The sequence below is a fragment of the Gymnogyps californianus genome, chromosome 24 (assembly GCF_018139145.2).
Source record: "Gymnogyps californianus isolate 813 chromosome 24, ASM1813914v2, whole genome shotgun sequence".
NCBI classification, from domain to species: Eukaryota; Metazoa; Chordata; class Aves; order Accipitriformes; family Cathartidae; genus Gymnogyps; species Gymnogyps californianus.
In genome coordinates this window covers 2,003,136-2,024,314 of record NC_059494.1, presented here as the reverse complement: position 1 = coordinate 2,024,314, position 21,179 = coordinate 2,003,136, and the positions used below count along the sequence as shown (strand labels likewise).

Genomic DNA, 21,179 nt, shown 5'->3' with positions numbered 1-21,179 from the left:
GCGATAGGCTGTGGGTTAATGTGGTTATAAGCCAATGAAGCAGGATCTAAAGCAAATGTGAAAGTGGTCTGCAGCGCTGGTTTCAGAGGAAACACTGACTGAACTATGAGTCTGCTGACATAGAGCTGGCTCTACCGAACTCTAGAGGTTTTAGAAAAGGAAGCTGAAGAATATACTATTCTCAGTGCTTCTCCTTTTCTGCTTTTCACTTTCTTTTCATATCTGGGCAGTATTTCCTTCATCTGGAACATCTCCAAAGTGCTGCTCCTTGCGTTCCCTGACAAAACCTCAGGATCTTGTACACTTGGCCTGACAAATGCATAAGGCTGCATGACAGTAACCTGCAACTCATTCAGTAAGAAATCTTTTGTTATTATAGAATTACACAGGGTTAGAAAATTGGTGCTATTCTCTTCTTTGCAATCCAAACCTTAGCTCTAAGCTACGGAGTCTTTCAGCTGGTTGCTGTGCCAGATTTTGCACTGATTTTGTGGAGATGCCCTGAGGCCAGCCGCACAAGCACAGCACGTTCTCTCCGTGACAGCTGTAGTTGGGCAATCTGCAGTGCTTTATTTTTACATTATTGTGAAGCACAAAGTTTGAAGTGTCTAAGGATTAATCTGTCACCAAGTGACAGCCAGCTGTTCACCCCCAACCCGCTTTATTTAATGATTATTTTTCTCTGTAGTGCTGAGAGGCCCCAGTAAACAACTGGGACCTTATTGTACTTAGTCCTGTACAGAAGCAGCACAAAGGGGAACATTTCTGAAAAGCTTGCAAATAGAAGATGAAGAGAAAAATAAAATCGATTAAACAGGTCGCAGTGTGGAAACCAGAGACAATATTGGTCCCATGGTAGTCTAGGATTTCAGCACATTTCCAGCCCAAACGGTGGCAGGTTCTTTCAAAGCAGCGCAGGAAAGCTGTAGGGTGGATTTTGAGAGGGAAGTTTGTTTTGTAATCGTGTATGTTGCCTTTTCAACCTCGGCAGGCAACTTGGATGTGCGTGATTTAAAATATGACAAACTTGCGATGGAGATCAGTATTGTAAATCCTCAGAGTGAATCATAGATCAGGAGGTAAGGTTAGGTCATGCGTTCTAATTTTTCCTCCCTGCACGGAGTACTTCAGCAGCCCAGTGCTAGTACTAGGTCAAACCTTATTTATGTCAGGGAAAAGGTGGTTTTTCGACCAAGCAGTTTAGTTATACAAGTCAGTGCGTGAATGTGCTCATCGTGAAGGTAATTCCCCTTTGCTTTCGCTGTTTGTCTGCACAGGGGTCGTTTGCGAAGGCCCAGGCAGGCAGTCGCGGTGGCGGGGTGGATAAGGAAGCCGGCACCCCAGCCTCGCCTTGGCAGGAGCGGCCGTAAACACCTCAGCACGCTTGGAATGACAAATCCCACCAGGCTTTTAATAACGAATTACGTATTTAGAGTAAGTCCCGGGCGCTGCACAAACACAGGAACTACTACCATGTTAGAGCTGTCACTCGGGATGCTACATCCCATCCGTTAAGGGCTTGTTTAGTCTTTGTTCCGCCGCAGCCAGGCGCTGATGGAAGGCAGGTCCGCTGGAGATCCCCCGTGGTGCGGCACGTTTACACCCGCCGGCTGGGGCAGGGGAGAGGCCGGAGCGGTTCTCAGGCTCGGGGCGGGCAGCCTGGGACCCTCGTCTGGGAGAGGCCCCCGGTGGCTGTCGACTCCGGCCGCCTCCCCCGTCCCGGGAGCGGGCTGAGGAGAAAACGGGGGCTGCGGGCGGTCGTGCCTTCCCTGAGGGGAGAGCGTTGGCTGGGGGTGGTCGTCCCTTCCCTGAGGGGAAAAGCGCGGGCTGCGAGCGGTCGTGCCCTCCCTGAGGGGAGAGCGCTGGCTGGGGGTGGTCGTCCCTTCCCTGAGGGGAAAAGCGCGGGCTGGGGGCGGCCGTGCCCTCCCTCAGGGGAAAGGGACCCTCCCCTCGGCCGGGCCGTGGCGCGCAGGCGCGCACCCGCGTCTCCCTTTTGCTTCCGGGACACGGGGGCGTTTCCTGTTGCTGTGGCGGCGGCTCCGGGGACCGAGAGTGCAACCGGCGGCTCCCCGGGGAGTCCGGTAAGAGACCGGGGTGTCAGCGCGCCCGACGGCGCCCCGAGCCTCGGCCCCCGGCTCCCCGGGACGCCACCCCCTCCCGGCCTTAGCGAGCCCTCCCGGCACTGGGAGCCCACCTCCCCAGGGTAATGGGTGGCCGCGGCCCGGTGACCGGCCGCTCCCGGTCCCTGCGGCGGAGCAGCGCTGCTCCCGGGGCTTGGCAGTGCCCGCCTTGAAGGGGGGGGGGGTTTCAGCGGGGAGCTGTGGGGGCAGCCTGCCCGCCGGCCGCTGCCGCCTAGCAACGTCCCGCAGCGGGGAGTTACACAAGGCCGGCCTCCTCGGGCGGCGCGGAGGAGATCAGAGTTTGGCCAGGGCAGCGGGTTTATCTTCCCTTTCGTGACAAACCCTGCAGGGTTTATAGCCGTCCCAGCGTTAGCAGCTCAAGGCTTAAGCTGGGGGACAGGAGGTAGCTTGTGAAGATCCAGTCTTTATCTTTTAGGGGCTGAAGAAGGAGCTGAAATATTACTGTGTGCGTTAGGGAGGCGAGCTGATGCAGCCTGATGTGAAAATGGTTCACTTTATGCCACAGCGTGAGTCTGAGCATCCTTATGCTTGTGATAATGAAATCCTGTGCCTCGTCTTCTCGGTGACTAACACACGTACTAGTAGTGCTGGGGCTGCAGCAGTGAGAAAAGGCCGGGATGTGCATAAAATAGACCTTAAGTGTGTTAGGGGGAAAAAAAAAATGGTGAAAACTTCTTCTTACCCACAATTGTGATGACTGACCCATTTTAAATATTCCGCAGCCGTGGCATATTAGGGAGAGGAGCGGGAGATAATATCAGATTGTAGGCTTAGCTTGTACGTGCTGGAAAGTAAACCCCGGTAGGAGCTAGGAGCAGTGACGGATTTTGGAGGAGGTGGGGGGAAACAGGGAGTGATTCAAACGAATAGCTTTCTGAATGTTTCTGGTACTGTATTTGGTTTTGCTGCTCTAATAAATAAGCAAAATTTCTGAATACTGTTTGAAGATTTTGAGCTGTGGTTTTGTTATTGTAGTATCTGTGTGTCTTCTGTGTAAAACCAAGAGAAGAAATGGCTGCTGCTCAGTTCCTTCTCACTCCCCTCTTAAGAGAGAGTTTTGTAGGTGTCTTATTTATTTGGCACTTTTAAAAAAATTTATATAGTAGTAGTTTTTCTTTGGTATGGTAAAAAAAATAAACCCATGAAATATGACTCTCAAACAGGAGCCATCAGACATTGTGTGTTGTAGTTCCACCTAATGTTTACCTATGAAATATTTTAAATACCTTTTATGATTGTCATAGTTGCTGCTTCAGTTCTGTAGCGTTCCCGTAGAATGGGGGAAGGGTTCAGCATGAGAGAATTGAAATGGTATTCCTATTTCTTTTAGGACAATATGCTAATTTTACTTTGCATTGTTTAAAAAACAGAAACATCAGTTGTTCATTTGTTTGGTTTGGGTTTCTGTGCTTAAAGAAAACCTCAAGGCCACCAGAACTTGCAGTGTTGGGAATGACACAACCCCACGCCCCCATCTGTCTATCTGATATTTTGACAATAAAAGCAGATACAGTGAGAAAGTAATTATAGGTTGTTTTTGGAGACAAAGAGGAATGCTTTAGCAGGGAAGCTGAAACTTGATAATTTAGTGTTGCTGCGCTCTCGCGTGGACTGTCTCTATTTCAGAATGTGAAGTATCTCATCACCCTGCACCCCTCCAGTTTTTGGTTTCTGCCTCTGCGTAATTAGGCGAGTTAGCAAAACAAGTAAACACCGGTCACCAAAGCCACTAGGACAAAGTTAAATCTGCTCTGAGTTCCTGAAGATATCTGACCTGGATTTGCCGAATACAGAAACTTCTTCATGTTCCGCTGAAACTCCTCCTCTTTCCTGAGGAGATGTATCACAAAGTCACTCTGCTTCTTCTGGAATGCTGTAGTTGTTTGAAGTGTTTCTCAGCTGTTGTGTTGTGTATCTCTATGTATAAATTCAGATTTTATGCATTAATCATTCGTATGCAAGTTGTTTCCTTTGTCAGTTCAAGAGAGAGGAATTACCTTGTATGGTGTAAGGGTGAGGAAAGAGGGAAGAGATTCTTTTTGATCCCGGAAGCATCGGACATTTGAAAACAGAAAAGTTGTTAATTTCACAAGAAAACTATTTTGTCCATGGCTCTCTTCTGCTGGTTAGATTTAATAGGCAGTGAATATATCCTTAGCATTAAAATAGTGCTTGAACTCCTTGTATCGTTAGAATCGCTGTTAAAAGGTGTCCCTGCCTGAATTTTGCTGTTTTAAAGGATTTTTTAAATCTGTCCTTTAAAAAGTACCAAAAAAAGGCATGCTTGAGGAAAAAAAAGTCAGTAGTTCAATTTTTGATTAATCACAGCATATCTGTCTGTTAGTTGTAGTTGTTTGCAAATGGCCTTTTAAGAGTTATTTTATTGGGCAGTACCATTCTGGACCAAAGGTCAGGGTCATAATACTCATAATATCTGGTGAGTCATAGATTTGTCCTGGAATCCAATTCTGGAAGACATTTATAGGATATTGCCAGTGTCTGATCCACTGGAAGGTATTCCAGCTGGGGGAGAAAATGTATTCGCCAGCCCTTTTTCAGCTAGGTTCCTTGCCCTCTTGCATACTGTGAATCAGTGTTATGCTTTTGGGCATTGTAATGTGTTGTCCAATAAAATGCTCTTAAGTTGTAAATTGGTTTCTGTGAGCCTTTGGGAAAGCATCTCATTAATAAGGGAAGGTTTTTTGTTATACCAGATATTAATTTCATTACCCTCAATCGTGAACCAGATCTTTTATGATGTTTATGAGCCTCTTGGTCTTAAATATTTCTTTGCTGGATGAGGCCCCTGTTTCCGTTAGTCTATCAATGAGTAATAGGGCATCAATGGCACTAGCCCATGGAAAATGCTTCAGAGGCACTGTGTAGTAAGCAGATGTGGGATAATGTGATGCTCCCAAAATTCTGTTAGTTCCAAAACCGTTGATTTAAGCTCAGAAACAACCACGATGGGTTTGCTTAGTTTCTGTGCTATGTGTGGTATCAATTGCTGTTGTACCTTTAGCTCTAGTAGCGGTGGTCCTGTCCCCATCCAGTCAAGGTAACCCAAATCCTTGGACCTCCTAGGTGTGTAGGCAGTTTAGCTGGCATTCTCAGCACTAGCCAGAGCTGTGGCCCTTCTGCATAGTCTGTGCTGAAATGAAATCCTTTGTAGGATCTGTTTTTCCCTGCCAAATTAATCTTCTTGCAGTTCCAGTGAGTGATTGAGGGAGGAGAAGATGGCGAAGAGGAAGGGAAGAGCCTGGGTGGCAGTCCTCTGAGGTTTTAGCTCTGTCTTTCTCAGGAATACCTTCTGTGCCTCTCCAGTTGGAGAAGAGCTTGCTGACATAACTGTCCATTTCATTTTTGTACTTTCCCAAATTCTTGATCTGAATAAGACCAAATGCTACCAGTTACTGATGGTACATGCAAAAATATTTTTCTTTGTCAGTTTTGAGTTTACCAATGCTCCTTTTCTTTGGATGGCCGTCTGTGTTTTCTAAGGTTAGATATCTATTATTTCTGTACACCTCTAACAACCCTTTGCATGTATCTGTGCTCTTAAATATCAGTCTCTGTGTGCAGGTTCCTGTCACTTCTTCACTGTCCTCTGTCCCTCATTCTTCTCTTTGCTGTTTTCTTGACCCCTGCAGTTCTCTAATACCCTGTTCAGAGAGGCTGTCCGGAAGAATAAAGAACGCAAAGATATCTTGCATGCAGAAAAAGGAAATCAAATTCGCTAGTATTCGAATGCTCGTTCTCATCCTTAATTGGAGTGTACTTGGTTCAGCACTGTCTGCAAAAGTGTGTTGAATAGGGAAAGCTGGAGCATATTTTATAAAATTAAGTATGCTTATAAAACAGTCTGATTCTTCTGTCAGTTTTCAAAATTCTCTTCTCTTACGTGGGCAAAAATAATGCCACTTGGAAATCATTAAGTTAATTGCATTTCAAATAGTCTCTTAGAGACTCAAGTCCTTGGATTCAGCTGCAGTTTTCTAAGGCTTTTCTGTAGCATTTTCCTGTTTTCTAGTATGTTCTCTCCTGTTGTGTAAAGAATCTTTCAGCAGCATAAGAAACTAATACACAGCACTATTACATATGTCAGCTGATTATGTGAAAAATACGTACCGAGAGTGATATAAGATGTTATCTTTAACAGAGTAAGTGCATGATTTTAAAATGGAAATACATTTTTAAGTTGATATCCCTTTTACAGTTAGCTTAACAAGATACCCCAGCTTTTGAAGTAGAATTGGTCCTACTAATCATTAATAGGAAAAGAATTATCGCATGTAATCACTGAAGATATGTAAATGTCAGGGAATATGAATGTCTAGTTAAAGTTTGATAAAATGTTTATAGATGACTACATTACACAATTCTAGACGAATGAAGGAGATTTCAAGAGAAGAGGCGATGTCGCGGGGCCGCATGGGAGGGCAGTGGCTGTATGAACACTTCCCTCCATCGGTGTGCCTGTTCTGCCCTGAAGGGAACCCGTCTGTAAGCTAGACTCGAATCCAACAGAGCTTGACGTCATGGAGAATTTTTTCTATTTCCTTTTGTGTGGTGATTTTTGTGCTACAGTTTGCTCCTTTTGTCTCAGGAGGAAAGGGGTTTCCATTGTCAACTAGTTGTTTGTTATTGTGGCCTGTCTTATAACAAGCTCTTCGTTTTCTGGTGATAGGTGGAGGCCTTATCAATGCTGAAATAGCTAATATATTTGTTATTCTCTACATAGTTTTAGCAAGTGAATAATTTTGATACATTTTTATCATACATTTGCAGAGGCACGTACACTTGAAATTAGATATAGTGCCTTTTGTTTTGTTGCACGGGGTGCGGTATTGGTAGAAATATCACAAATAAAGGAGAAGTTATGGGAGGTGATTGTTGTGGAAATTTTTTGTGTGGCAGGCACTCAAAGTGCAGTATTCTGCTCTTATTTCCCACACTTGTGGAAGTTGCATAACATGTAAGCATCTTTCGGGTCTGTGCACTCAGTCTTTCTCTCAGTCTTGTTTTTATATCTTTATTAATTTATTTGTGTTTAAGGCCAAGTAAGCATTTTGCTCCTGTTCTCAGAGCTTTACTGTAATTATGGAAGACACTTGTAAGTGAGCATTTCTCTACGGTAGCCAGGAGCCTTAAAGCAGATCACCAGTCTTGGTGCCAGGCGTGGGTGATAGTTCTGTTTGGATGAAGAGATCTTAAATAGTTTTTTCTCTGTGCTTTAAACATAAACAGGATTTTCTTTGGCAGATGTGGTGTTCATCTTCCCAGTTTTGTTCTATTTCTCTTAACAGGCATGCCTGAAATATGTGGGAAGAAACAAATCCTGGTTTCCTTTACTATCTGAGTTGCTGGTGTCCTGCTTCTGCTTTTGATGAAGGATTTTATTTTACAGATGGGCAGAAAGACTGCAGAAAATATTTCACACTACCAGTTGTCATCCTGTTTTCTCGATCAGTAGTTATTATAAAAAAAGAGATTGGATTTTACTATACTATTAATGGTTTTATGCCTTTTGGGTGAGAGAGGGCTGCTTTAGTGCCTTTATCTGGAAACAGTTCCTTTGTGAAGCTAGAAAAGTGGTAATGCTCTGATGGTGGTAATACCCTGATGATTCTGTGGCGCGTTTTGAACTTTACGGTAGTTACTTCAGCTCCGACTAATACTCAATGCAGAAAGGCAGCTATACCTATGGAGCCAAATAAATTGCTGCCTTCTTGAATGGTATCAATTTTGAATTGAGAGACATGGAAATAACCTTTGCAAATGTGAGGAAAGCAGTGCTCTGGTTGAGTGGGGATGAAGCAGAATACTGTTAGTGCATTCGATAGTGTCTCTTTGTGCTTGCATGTGTGAATTGCATTACCAATGATTCTGAGTCTTATTGAAAAAGCTTGAGTATTTGGTGTAAAATCAAGAACAGAACATGCTCAACAAGGGTGCTCGCTGAAAAACCTGAGCTTACTCTGCATCTCTTCCAAAATTAAGATCTTTTATGTGTCACTCTTCCTTTCCCTCGATGGGAATGACGAGAATAATTTAAGACTTTTTTTTAATGTGTGTTTCAGATTGTGCAGTGAATGTCCATAAGAACTGCAAGAGTTTACTGGCTGAATGCAGCAGCATCAGACCCAAGGTGGGTTTTAAAATTTGTTGTTCTTTTATAATAACAGTGCTTGACATTAGTAAGTTTAATTTAGTGCGAGTGTTTTAATTTACATCAGTACAGAATCTTGCCCTACATCTTCAAGACATCGAATAGTTATTAACTTGTCATTATAGTAATTTATGACAGTGTGTGTAGGGAAAATAAAGTGAAACGTTTTATTGCTGTACTGAAAATTGCTTACCATTGCTTGTGTCTGTCAAAACTGTGACTAACCCTTATAAGAATGCTCAAACCCATCACTTTGTTTGGGAACATAACTGAATTATATGGTACCTCTGAATTTTATGCCACTGTATTTTAATAGATTGTGCCATCTCAAAGCAGACAGAAGAGTGTGAGAGGTGGAGGGGAGTTTGGTTATAACAGTTGCATATTATTTATCAGCTGAGCAATGCCGAATAAGTTATTTCATTTTTGAACTGTGATGAACTTTATATCTTGCTAATCTGTTCATTTTTTATCTCTGTCACCATGGTGCCTGTGATTGCACGTAAGGTCACAGGTTGGTTTCAGATAGCTGTCTATCTGTCGGTTTTTTTATTCTGGAATTGGTTTTGAAAATCATTTCCTCCTCCTTATAACTAATTATACTTGAGGGAGTTTTAGTTTGTTTTAACCTGCAAGTGTTGATGACTTCAGAGACTGATAGCAGATTAGGGAGTACTATGAGGGGGGAAAGAGAGAGCAGAACAGCTCAAACCTGGGCAATTAGAGGTTAGAGGAAGTGCTTTCAGCCATTGGTGATTTAGAATGTAACTCTTTTGAGGGCAGAAATGTTCTTGTGGGGGTTTTGATATATACTTTTAAACTTCTCAAGGCATTGTGCATTTTCCTTTTAAACTGAAAAATTCACTGGCTCTGGTGCTTTCATTTCCACCCTTTACCATCTCCCAAACTTTCACGGTTGAATCAGCCCTGACAAACCGCTCCTGAAGAGAGCAAAGAGGGAGCGGTAGCACAAAATGATAGGAGGAATGAAGTCAGAAATGAGATCCTCAAAGTGAGGCAAGACTCCCAAAAAGCCATTTGTTACAGACTGTATTACTTATTTAATTTCTTTGCATCTTTGATAAATTGTATCTCAATGAATTGTAATATCCTAGTGTTGTAAGAACAAGAAAGTTGTACAGATTACCAAAGATGCAATTTTAAATGGGCAGTCTAAATTTTTGTTGAAACTGGCTGGGTTAGTTTAGTTAGTATTGCTGTAAAGTAAACGGCAACAAAGTGTAGGTGGAGACTGTCTATGTAAAGGGTTTGCTCTCATTTAATTATTATCATAGGTTTAATTCAGCTGTAACTTCATTTTTCATTCTATTTCAGTCTGATTTATACTTGATGGGGTTTTTATACAAAGTGTTAATGTCTATATTGCATTATTCTGGAATGTGAAAAAATCAAAACTTACTGTGTCAAATCTTTTATACTTTCAGTATACAGCTTCACTTACAGTTAGTGCTATATGATAGGAAAAATATGATTCATTTTGGACTGAAACTTTGGTCTGTATGTGTAAGAATATTGTATTTTTTCCTATAGCAGAAAGATTTGCAGCACAGACCTTCTGGATCTCCACAAAGTTCGCCCCAGTGCATTTCCCCAGGTTTGTACTAAAGAATGATTTCTGTGCTCAAGGCTTATCTGTTCGATTGTATTTTTTTCTTTAATATGTTTTAAAGGCTATACACAGTGTGTTATTGAAGTATAGAAAAGGTCTCTTTTAATAAGATGGCTTCATTTTTTTTTCTATTGGGAATGGCTTAGAGGCTCCTAGCAATCTCCTGTGTGTTTTTATCTTTTTATCTTTTTATTTTTCTTTATACCTTCTTGCTGTGTAACCTCAAAATATCATGGTGAAAAGAGATCAATAAGCTAGTTTTTCATTGATTGTCTATTCTCTGGCCTCTGAAAAGACTAGAACTGTGAACTTTGTTTTACATCAGATTTTCATAATTGTCTATTTAAAACTTGCCTGCAGCTAGTGGTTGCTAGAAATCTCTAAGACAAGCTAGCCCTAATGGCCTGAACATAAATCTTTGTTGAAACAAAGTGGGAAAAGGGATCTGGGAGAAAAAAAACAAGAAGAAAGAACAGCTCTGTTGCAGCACAGGCTTTGAAATAGCTTTTTGCTACTGGAAAAGACGGCCACAAGTGTATAATTTAAATGGCATTTTAATTTGTAGATGTTACGAGGTCTGCATTAACAGAACAGGTTTCTTGACTCTCAGGTGATTGACCGTAAGTAGAGCAGAATTATTTTCTGCCTTGCAGTTGGTCCATTTGCTTGCTTTGATGGCTGCAAGAAACACAGTTGACATGAACATTCAAGTGTTACTGTTTCATATGTTTTTGTTAGGTATCATTTGACTTGCATTGCAAGGTGTACTACTTTATGAAACGATTCTTACCAAGAGAGCGCAAAGGGAATAATTGTTATAAGAAGATAAGTGGCTGTTTGCATTACCGTGAATGGTTTTGTGCATTTAGGGGAAAGTGCAGAGGCTAAAATAGGAAACAATAAGGAATAATGAAAATAGGAAAAGTTGGCTGTAGGGCTTGTCGTTGAAACAGCTCTGTGGTATGTAGTCTGGTCTGGTGTGATAGGTTAACAACGATCGATGGGGACTCTCAGCAGTGTGCAGACAGTGCTAATTGAACTCAGAAAATGGCTTTTTGTTGGTGCAGACTCTGCTAGGCAGCCAGTACTTATTTTCCATAGTCAAAAGCAGAAGCTGGAAGTTAAAGGAGCAGCTAATAGCATGGGCATTGTATGTTTTCACCCACGGTATAACACTGCAGACTGCAGTGCCCAGCAAAAAAAGCCAAAGGTATTGTATCAATGTAAAAGAGAAATACATTTTAAGAAAGGTATAAACTGTGTTGTTTTGTGTCCCCCCCATCCCTCCTCTCATGTTTTGTCTCTGGAGATTTTTAGATTTGGCCTACCATTGTGAAACAGAATTTTTTGTTCTTGGCTTGTGGAGCACAGAAGGAGAACTTGATGGCTGATTATTTCAATACTTCCCCAAATGGAAATGGGAGGGCATTTGTTATTAAGCCTTTGTTTAAGAAATCCGCCTTTACAAATCTTGCTAATACCTACTTAATCTGCTCTTTTGGGACAATGGGCTTGGAGCTCATCACTTGGAGATGATGGAAGAGGACTAAGTTTACCCAGTTTGCTGTAGACTGAGAATGTACTCTGTGTGTAGCTAGGAGATTTCAAACCCAAACAGATTTTGGGAAAGGTATTTCCAGCAGGAAAAGATGTGGTGATACAATTTCTATTAAATGTCATTGATGAAACTTCCCTGCAGCCCTAATATGATTCTAGTGAACTGTTTCAAGGAAGATGAAATGAGAGACAAGCAGGTGTAGAGTATGGGATATCAAGAAATGTGGAAAAACCTGTTTCATAAGAAGAAGCATGAATACCTTGATTTAGCTGTGTTTCGTTGAGCAAGGCAGAAGTGGAGGGAGAGATAATTGTTAGTGGAGGTACATCGAGGAGTGCAGACTAAGAAGGGGGAACTTTTGGGGATGGGTGGACACCAATGTTTTTACAAGAAAAGTTGTAAATTGGCGATGCATAAACCTTGGCTGGGAACTGGAGACCCTCTTGAACTGCCACAACAGCCTGGTCCTGAAGCAGCCTCCCAGACACAGTACTGGAAGAGGATTTCAGTCTGGGTGTAAGACAAAGCTTGCTTGCAATGGCAGAGTCCTGGGTTCAAGGATCCATGACATCTCTTCCACTCCCATGTCCTTAAAAGCACTTTGAAAAAAGGGCAGCTGCAGACCTTGTCAGTGACAGGTTTTAAAGATTGTCTGGCTGATTCTTCATCTTTGACTTCCCTGAAGTTCCTTTTTTAAAAGGACGTATTTTGTCTCCTGTTCCTTATCATTCATTACAGACATTAGTGCTAAATAATTGTATCCATTTTTTATAAGTCTATTACAGGCTTCCATGTATTGTGTAATAGTGATTAAAGTTTTAAATATCTTTCCAGTTCACAGTCTGTCTAGATTTAAAAAGCATTAAAAAGCTGCAGTATTAAAATTAAATTTAGCTCTGGTATCTATTATGTTCAGTGTGTGTGCATGCAGATATAAATCACTGTGTAGCAATAAGCATTGCAAAGAACTTGTGGTTTTTATGTGATCTCAGATTTTTCTTGTTTGCCATGAAATGTTCTGTGCCCTTATACGGTAGGGTGTGAATAATTGTGTGTAGGTTCTGGTGTTTTACTAAAGGAGAAGATACTTTGCAATTTCCACACTAAATGGGCACAGTAGGGACCAATTTCCTGCACTTCAGACCTGCTGATTTAGCCGATACAGTAAGTTAAGTGGCAGCTTTACATTTCTAGAAGGATCACAGGTAGTATAAAAACAGTGCATCTCTGGGGCCACTTTACTGTGCCAAGTCTGAGGGCAGCCAGTAGTGAGCATGGGGAATACAAATTCAAAAAGCAGCGGCAGAAGCAATACAATTCCAGCTCATCCTGAGCTGTCTTTTTGTGGTTCCTTTTCAAGAAAATGGAATGAGAATGTTTTTTTGGACAATGAGCTCTTGACATCCAAGATCCTGTCTGTTCTCCGTCCGCATTCAGAGAGAGGTTTGAGAGCAGGCGATCTGCAGTGTACGCCTCATTTTCTGAGTACCAATTCAATTTTTGCCTCTCTAGCCGCTTCTTTGAAGGAGCAGCCCCGAAGTCTTCTCCTGGGACCGGATGGCACCCCAGTACTATCACGGAATCTCGGTATGACTATCGCCCAAAGAGGAAATTCTCAGTCTTCATTGAATACTGCTGGAGCTGTTAATAAATTTGGGTAAGTAAACTGCTTCTCTTCTAATTCACTAGCTTCTGCTGCATGCCGCCCCCCCCCCCCCCCCCCCCCCCCCCCCCCCCCAATGTGAAAAGAAAAACAATTTCAGAACTAAAGCAAGAACTCACATTGGCTTTCAAGCTCAAAAGAGATTTATTGAGCTTTTAATGCTGAAATTCATTTCCCTGAACAGTAAGCTTTTTTTTCGTTTAAATCACCTTGTCTTTAGTCCCTCTGTACTGTGTCATGAAAGATATCATATAAAATAGGGCAGTATTTGAGCATCTCTGTCTAGATTATGGTTTTCACGGGTATATTTGTCTTCAGACTTGTTGGAATTCAGTAATCTCTTCTGAGTTCAGTTATTGTAGGTTGTGCTAGTTCTGACTAGTGTAGGAGACAGCAGTGTTTTAAATTGCAGGATACCTTGATTAAAATGGTAGACAAATTCAAAGCTATCTGCTGTTTTAAGTAGTTGTTTACTTTTTATGTGCCACAGTTAGGCTCCCTTCTCAGTGAAAGTGCCCTTTGTACTCTGAACTGGCTATGGCTTGTCACTAGGTGATGTCTTTTGAAAAATGTCATAACAGAATTTGCATACTTGCTCATGTTGCTGTAATTAAAACTGTAATATTTCAGTGATGGAGTTGCTAAATTGATTTGACTGTTTAAAGTTGGAGTGCAACAATAGCTTTTATATATTTATTTGAAGTTAATTGCACTATAGTTTAGGAAAGAAGCTTGTTAAAGTAGTTGGATTTTTTTTTTTTTTGTCAAGCAACTTAAAAAAATGTTAATGTTCTGTTTTGGTCCCTTGGTCTAATTTCTTTGGCCATTTAGACTAATTGCAGGAGACATGGATGAAGGGGATTCAGGCTTTATAAAATTTAAGCAGACTTCAGATGACGTTGTCTCGCTTGCACCGTCAACAGCAGACTCCATTTTTCTGGAAGGTATGGAATTTCTGTGCTTTTCAGGATTTTTATGCAATTTCTTACATGGTCTTAAAGCAGCACTGAGATGTTTTTACTCTTGTTGTTGTTGTTAATGATGGTAATGAGGGATATGGTGGGAAACAATTTAATAATAATTGAAATTGAATGTGCTTTTGGTCTAGATGCGTATTCTGTATCCCTCCGAAGTGAAATAGAAACAGATGCTCATGAGTTTGAGGCAGAGTCTTGGAGTGTTGCAGTGGAACAGTCTTACGCAAAAAGGCAAAAGAAAGACGTTATAAAAAGGCAAGATGTCATTTATGGTAAGAGTATTTGTTATTCTTATAACTTTCTATTTCATAGTGCCACTGTTTTGAAACAAAGCAGAAATAATTTTTATTGGCTCCCGTTTTGACTTATGCTTGAAAACTAAAATTGAGTGAATATTTTCAAGACTGTTAGCTGTCTTAGTGTGCACAAGTCCTCCTATTAATGATTTTAAGCAACCCATAGTTTTCAGTATGCCTGTGTAAGCAGCAAAGCCCAGCTATACAATTAGGGAATAGCTCAACTGCAACTTAAATAAGTCTATCTGTCTTAAATAAGTCTTAACTGTCGTTAAATAAGTAGGGTCAATCACTGTTTTGTTGGGAGATTGACAGGGCAAATTTAGGAGCTTCACATCAGTGATGCAAAGATTGTGGTGAAGAAGAAGGTGGTGCAAAAGATGGTGGCTTTCGGAGCCTGCTCTTTTATATCTCACTAGTCACTGCACAGCATATAAATGACTTTTGATTCTTTTATTTCCCCCTTGCCCAGAACTAATGCAGACTGAAATGCACCATGTTAGGACACTGAAAATAATGCTGAAGGTATACTCCAAAGCCATGAGAGAGGAACTGCAGTTCCCAAATGCAGTCATCAACAAGCTCTTCCCCTGTGTGGATGAGCTGCTGGAGATGCATGGGCAATTTCTGCTCCACTTAAAGGAGCGACGAAAGGAATCCTTGGAAGAAGGCAGTGACCGAAATTATATAATCCAGAACATTGGAGACCTCTTGGTAAAACAGGTGTGAATTAAATTCTACCAATGTTGTTGACACTATTAAATTTCTAAAAAGCTAACTGTAAGGTTAAAGTTATGCTATGTAAAGATTGATTTAATACTGGGTTTAAGATTATCTTCCCAGTGTAACGTGTGAGTATGACTCCCAGGAACATATCTGGTCACAAATAATATGAAATGTTCATTAAATGTTCTTTGGGCATGTGCGTATGCATGTTGTGGGATATGCGACTGCAGGTGGTTTGGTTCTATTTTTCATCTGTTCCAGAAGTAAAGTAACACATTCCTGGTGTCCATCCCAAACATGGCTCTCCTGCATTTAATGCCGAGCTTCTTGGTTCTGACCTTTTAAAAATGCAGTAAAGGTCCTTTGAACTCATTACAGCTTTAGCACACGTTCTGGTGTGGAGTGGATGCAACAATTTCTTTCATATATCATGACCATTTTTTGCTCTCCACCTTTTACAGTCCTCAGTCTTTTTAAGTGCAGAGGCCCCGAAATCCTTTTAAAAATTCTCGTAATGACAACCATCATTTAATATTTGATTATCTTGTGGTATTCCAAGCTCTCAGATGTCACACTGCGTAAATCTCTTATTTCTGGTACAGAAGAAATTGAAATATTGAAGAAATGTCTCAGAAATCAGTTACCATAAAACCATGACAAACCTGGGTCTTGCAGTGGAGGTAGGTTTGCTCTTAATGATTCATGTCTTTCATTCTTATATTTTCAATTAGTTTTCAGGTGAAAATGGGGAGAGAATGAAAGAAAAATATGGTGTGTTCTGTTGTGGACACAATGAAGCTGTTAGTCACTATAAAGATCTGCTCCAAAGCAATAAGAAGTTCCAAAACTTAATAAAGGTAAACTACAACCAGAAGTCTCCCATTCTGCCTGTGCAAAATATACTTGACCGCTTTGGGTTTTATTTTGTACTTGAAGATGTCTTAAATTTGAATGAGCGCGTTTAGAGGCGTATTCGTGTTATGTGATGGGTTGTTAGCTTCTTGTATTTAGATCTTTTGAGCTCTTTGGACACAAAGCCACAACTAGCAGGTGTTAAATTTGAGGCAGACTCTTGAGAGCACATAGGACTGGGGAACAGAGTATTTGTGCTATTCATGACTCTATCACTGACTGCCTTGCTGTGTGGCCATCATTGTAAATTGGCTTGATAATAAATTAAATCAATGATAAATGCTGATGATGAACTACTATAGAAAAAGCAGGTACTCTTAGTCAAGTTTTGCCCACTACATCATCTTTCCAAAACCAGAAGATTGGCTCCAGGGTGGTTTGTTTATCTGCTGTACACTGTAATGTGCAATTAATAGGAAGGGCTGAAGAGACACAGCCAAAGTGGAATCCTGTAACCTGAATCTCACATGGCATTGCACAGTCCTAAGTATTCTCATTTTCCAGTCATCAGTAAGTGATACTGTGTGAACTTTCCAACATAGCTCTATACTTATAGTTCTTCTTAACTAGATGTCTTTAGAAGTGGGAACCCTTTACTTTCAAGGAACTAAATAAGTGACCAGAGTTTTAAAATATATAGCCTCAGTCCTTGTAAAGAAAGATCTTGGTACTGTATTCTGCCATCAGAATTGATCTGTACCTGCAGTTAGACTAACTAGTGGGATTCTGATGCTTTACAGTCTTCCCTTTCTAAACAGAAATATGTTTCTGTAGATCAGCCTACTGGAGAACATACAGTGGTGAAATAAACACTTAGTTTATTCATTATTGACCTAATTTGGCTGTTAGGTGGTTGGGTCTGGTTTTAAAAATACAGTTTTCTATGTATTTAAGGACTGATTCTACTGTAGAAGGCAATTAGTTAGCAAATAGGCAGTCAAACAATTCAGATTTGGAACTTTCTCTGCTTGGCTCCAGATCTAGTTAACAGTAGCTGAAAATAATACCTAAAATATTTTCCAGTAATAAAAGCAATTTTTTTTAATGTTATCAGGAGTTTTGCTTTAGTAAAAGAGTGCAGCTAATTTTGTGGTGCTATGCCTAATCATACAAAAATGTTTTGAGACAGAAAATGTGTGCATGGAGAGGCGAGGGAGTTAGAAGAGCAATATATACAATGGATGTGATGAGTCTGTCTTGTTTTCTAGAAAATCGGCAACTGTTCCATTGTGAGGAGACTTGGTGTTCAGGAGTGTATCCTTCTAGTTACACAGCGCATCACCAAATATCCAGTCTTGGTGGAACGTATTATTCAGAATACGGAAGGTAGGTTGTTTAATCTTCCCTAGAAGCTTCACGGTTGTCTGCTGATCCTTCTTCTCCCATGTTTTGCATGTTCTTTCCTTGGACAAGGAGGGACAGGCTGGTACTGCCTTATACCTGCTTTCTCACTTCTTCGTTAGCTGGAGATGCCGTTCTAGATGCAGATCCAGATCAGTCTCACCTCATCAGAGTGTCAAGAGCAGCATTCAGTTTCAAGTCTGCAGCCACAAAACCATAGTAGTTAAGCCTGTCAGTTCATTAGAGATTTAGAGCTTTAGGATATTTTGTTTTATTTTTAAACTTAAGCTCTTAGGCTATACTGTTAGATGTTCAGTATGGGACCTTCATGTTAAAATATGTTTGGGTGGCTCATATCTTGCATTCCAGAGTTGAAAATGTGACTGACTGCTACTCTTTTCTCTTAGCTGGAACTAGAGATTATGAAGAGCTGACTCAGGCCCTTAGTTTAATTAAGGACACAATCACTCATGTAGATGCCATGGTAAATGAGTGCGAGAAGGGGCAGCGCCTTAAAGAGATTATGCATAAAATGGAGCTAAAATCATCTGGGAAATGCAAGAATGGGCTTTTCTTCCGGAAGGATGACATGGGACAGAGGCGGCTTCTACTGGATGGGATGCTGTACTGGAAAGCTGCATCAGGGCGACTCAAAGGTAAAGGAGCACGAAGGGGAAAAGTACAACTAGGAAACAAGATTATTTTTTTTATTTTTTTTATTTTTTTTTTAGTAACTGTTTATTACTGATCGATTGAGTATAAAATAAGATGACAATAACCTGCTAGTTTAATAGGATATTGGAGGAAATAGCACTTGTTCTATTCTTGGCTTGTCCAATAAGCATCTCTATAACGGTGCATGATAAGTTCCTTATGCTGTTTGCTTATTATCTGTCTGATCTGCTTTCCAATTCAAGAGGGAGGTCTTTAGATAGATGACAAAGCTTTGAGTCATACTGACTTAGTCTCCTGTGGAAAGGCATTATCTTGTGCTAGCTCTGGTTCACACTCTGAAAAATTGTGTTGTGTCAGCCCCATGACGCCTTCATTCTGCATAATGTCTGTTTTGCCAGAAAATCAAAACAGTGTCCATCAGTGAATATTTTAACAGCTTCATTGCTCAGGTGTTCAAGGAGAAGCCTCAATGGCACATAAAATGCAGCCAAGAGTAGGTGGTACTGTGAACATCTGCAGTTCTAGAAGAATCTGCTGAGGGAGACATGTTCCCTTGTGAATGTTTGAGTCGATGTGTAGGATGCCTATGTAGGTGTTTTCAATTTTTAAATCAGCTCTATTTGTATTGTGCTGGTTCTGCACAACTGCAGGCTGTCTGTGGACAACCCAAGTGGAAGGCAGTAGCAGACCCAATATTGCAAATGTTGATGTGCTACTCCCTGACCCACGGGAAATTTAAGTCAAGTGATTTTTTTAGTCTGGATCAGCCTTTCTGCTTTAAAATCTTCTTTGTGTTTTTCTTTTTTTTTTTTCTCTGTTGTTACTGTAGATATTGTGGCAGTCCTGTTAACTGATGTACTGTTGCTCTTACAAGAAAAGGACCAAAAATATACATTTGCATCAGTGGTAGGTATTGTTCTCCTTATTTATACATTCACTTTTTTATTTATGAAAGTGACAGTAACTACAGAAGAAATACAGTTAGAGATGTTAGATACTTGTTATGGTAGGTTCAGAAGGAAAATTAAGTGAATAAACCAGCCAGCTATTATAGAATCACTTTTTCTGAAGCAATTCTGGTACTTGTTGAATCCCTCCTGCTGCCTCTTAGTGCAAAATAGCGTTCCCTTGCATCAGCTGGTTCTAGCTGCCACATCTCCTGTGGTTTTCTGATGCCCTGAGCGTGTTCTGAGGTTCACTGCTTCTCCTTTTCTTGTGCTGTGACTTTCCCTTTCACTGAACTTGGTTAGGCTGCTATGTTATACAAGTCACATATGTTCAACATGCTAGAACTGTGCTTTGAAAGGCACTTGCAAGATCTGCTTCTGTATGTTAATGCAAAGGGAAAGAATCTTCCATTTCAGTTAGAGACATGGTAACCAGGGTCATAGTAGCCTAAGATTTACTGGGGGCAGAGAACTTTCCTGAAGTAAATGTAATAAGCACTAAATGCAGATGTAATTACTGCAGCACTCGAGAACACTCAGTGGATTTGCTTGCTTTTCTAGGGCATTTCCACACGTATCCTCAGAGCAGTTAATTGTGTACGTTTTGTCCTGATCTAGTTCAGTTATGGCTGCAAGAGAACCAGGAACAGAGAAACTATTTTATGTAATTGTTTTCTTGGTTGTATTTTTTTCAAGACATTAACATTAGAGCTGAGTTCTAATGGCAAAAGCTATTTTGGTGACCTCAGGGCTGTAAAAGCAACTGCTTTCCAAATTACCCTTCTTCTAATGCACAGAATGGGGATACTTTCACAGATCAGGATGGCTGGAAATTGTTTCCTCTTGAACAGCATTAGGTGAATCTTTGAACAATAGTCCATTTTATGACATTGACTCTGATAGACTAATTCTGCCCTGTTTTCCAAAACACATCTGAGCTATGAGCAGAAGAGCAAGTTCATAGAGGGGAAGAACATACTGTTAACGTACAGTGTCTCAACTGTTGTGGCAGTTTTCCATATGACTGCCGTTGCTTTGAGATAAGTGTGAGTAGCTTACATCGAGGCTAAAACATTGTTCCCGACAAATAAGAGCATGCATACATGTTCTTAGACAGTATAGCTGTTCCACTGCAAGGTCATGCCCTGGTTTATATGTCCCCTGGTAACTTTTCTTTTCTGTGAGCATATATCATACAGTTGCTTATGATAGTCTCCAAAAGCTGCTGTCTGCTACATGGTGGATTTTTTTTCCCTCCAGTAATATGGACTACAGTTAGACTGATAAGTTTTTTTGCATCTTTGTGTGTATACAGTTCATTTGAAATTTAGATATCACTTCTCCATAGATAAATCAAGCGAGAGGAGCAAATGGATCTGTTCAGTGAATCTGTTCTTCCCACGACCTCTATTCATGGCTTGAATTGCAGTACAGCTGCTCAGAGAAGTTGGCAAAACCTAGTGTTCCTGCTGTCTGTTTCACAGTTCAGTTGTCTTATCGTCACTCTAGATTACGCTGTGAAGGTTCAGCAGTTACAAAGAGCTGTTTTCTTCTGGGGAGGATCTTTCTAGGCTACATATATTGGACCTGTGCTGTATGAAGCATAGATAGGTTTTTAGTAACTAATATCCCTCCTGTAAATTTGTTTTCATTGCAAAGACTGACAGCTAATCCAGTTAATCCTTGGTTATACAATATACTATCTGTCACCTTGTTTTATTATTCACAGGGCCTGATGGCACACTGTAACACCTCTGTATTATGTTTTTTTCTTTTGTAGCTAACTGGCCAACTTAGAATTTCTAACGCTTCCTTTTATTCTCTTCTTTCACTTCACATGTGTCATTAAGGTTTTTGTCGTCTTTTTCATATTTTGTTTTTGCCTCTTTTTGAGCAAAATTTCTGAGCCTGTTCTTGACTTCTGGGACCCAGTGGGAATCCTCAGGTGTTTAAATTGATACATGCTTTAATATTCAATCAGGTACCAAGACCTCTTGTTTTTGAAATGTACGTTCTTCATTCCATGTTTTCATCTATGGTTGATGAGTAAAAAATGACAATGTCAAAAGTGTCATGTGAAGAGGCCATAGCAATACAGTCAGTGTTGCGATGTTATGGCTCGTGGTGGCCCTGCGTAAGTAGGA

General features: G+C 40.8%; 1 protein-coding gene across 1 annotated transcript in view; it reads left to right on the top strand.

Moving 5' to 3' along the window:
- ARHGEF18 (Rho/Rac guanine nucleotide exchange factor 18) overlaps nt 1-21,179 on the top strand; it is a 51,196-nt gene that overhangs the window by 16,196 nt on the left and 13,821 nt on the right. The window contains exons 12-21 of the mRNA XM_050910538.1: nt 8,222-8,289; nt 9,862-9,925; nt 13,011-13,155; nt 13,993-14,105; nt 14,270-14,410; nt 14,907-15,157; nt 15,892-16,017; nt 17,281-17,398; nt 17,821-18,069; nt 18,918-18,994. Of these exons, the coding sequence (XP_050766495.1) occupies nt 8,222-8,289; nt 9,862-9,925; nt 13,011-13,155; nt 13,993-14,105; nt 14,270-14,410; nt 14,907-15,157; nt 15,892-16,017; nt 17,281-17,398; nt 17,821-18,069; nt 18,918-18,994 (1,352 nt within the window). The remainder of the gene's footprint in view (nt 1-8,221; nt 8,290-9,861; nt 9,926-13,010; nt 13,156-13,992; nt 14,106-14,269; nt 14,411-14,906; nt 15,158-15,891; nt 16,018-17,280; nt 17,399-17,820; nt 18,070-18,917; nt 18,995-21,179) is intronic.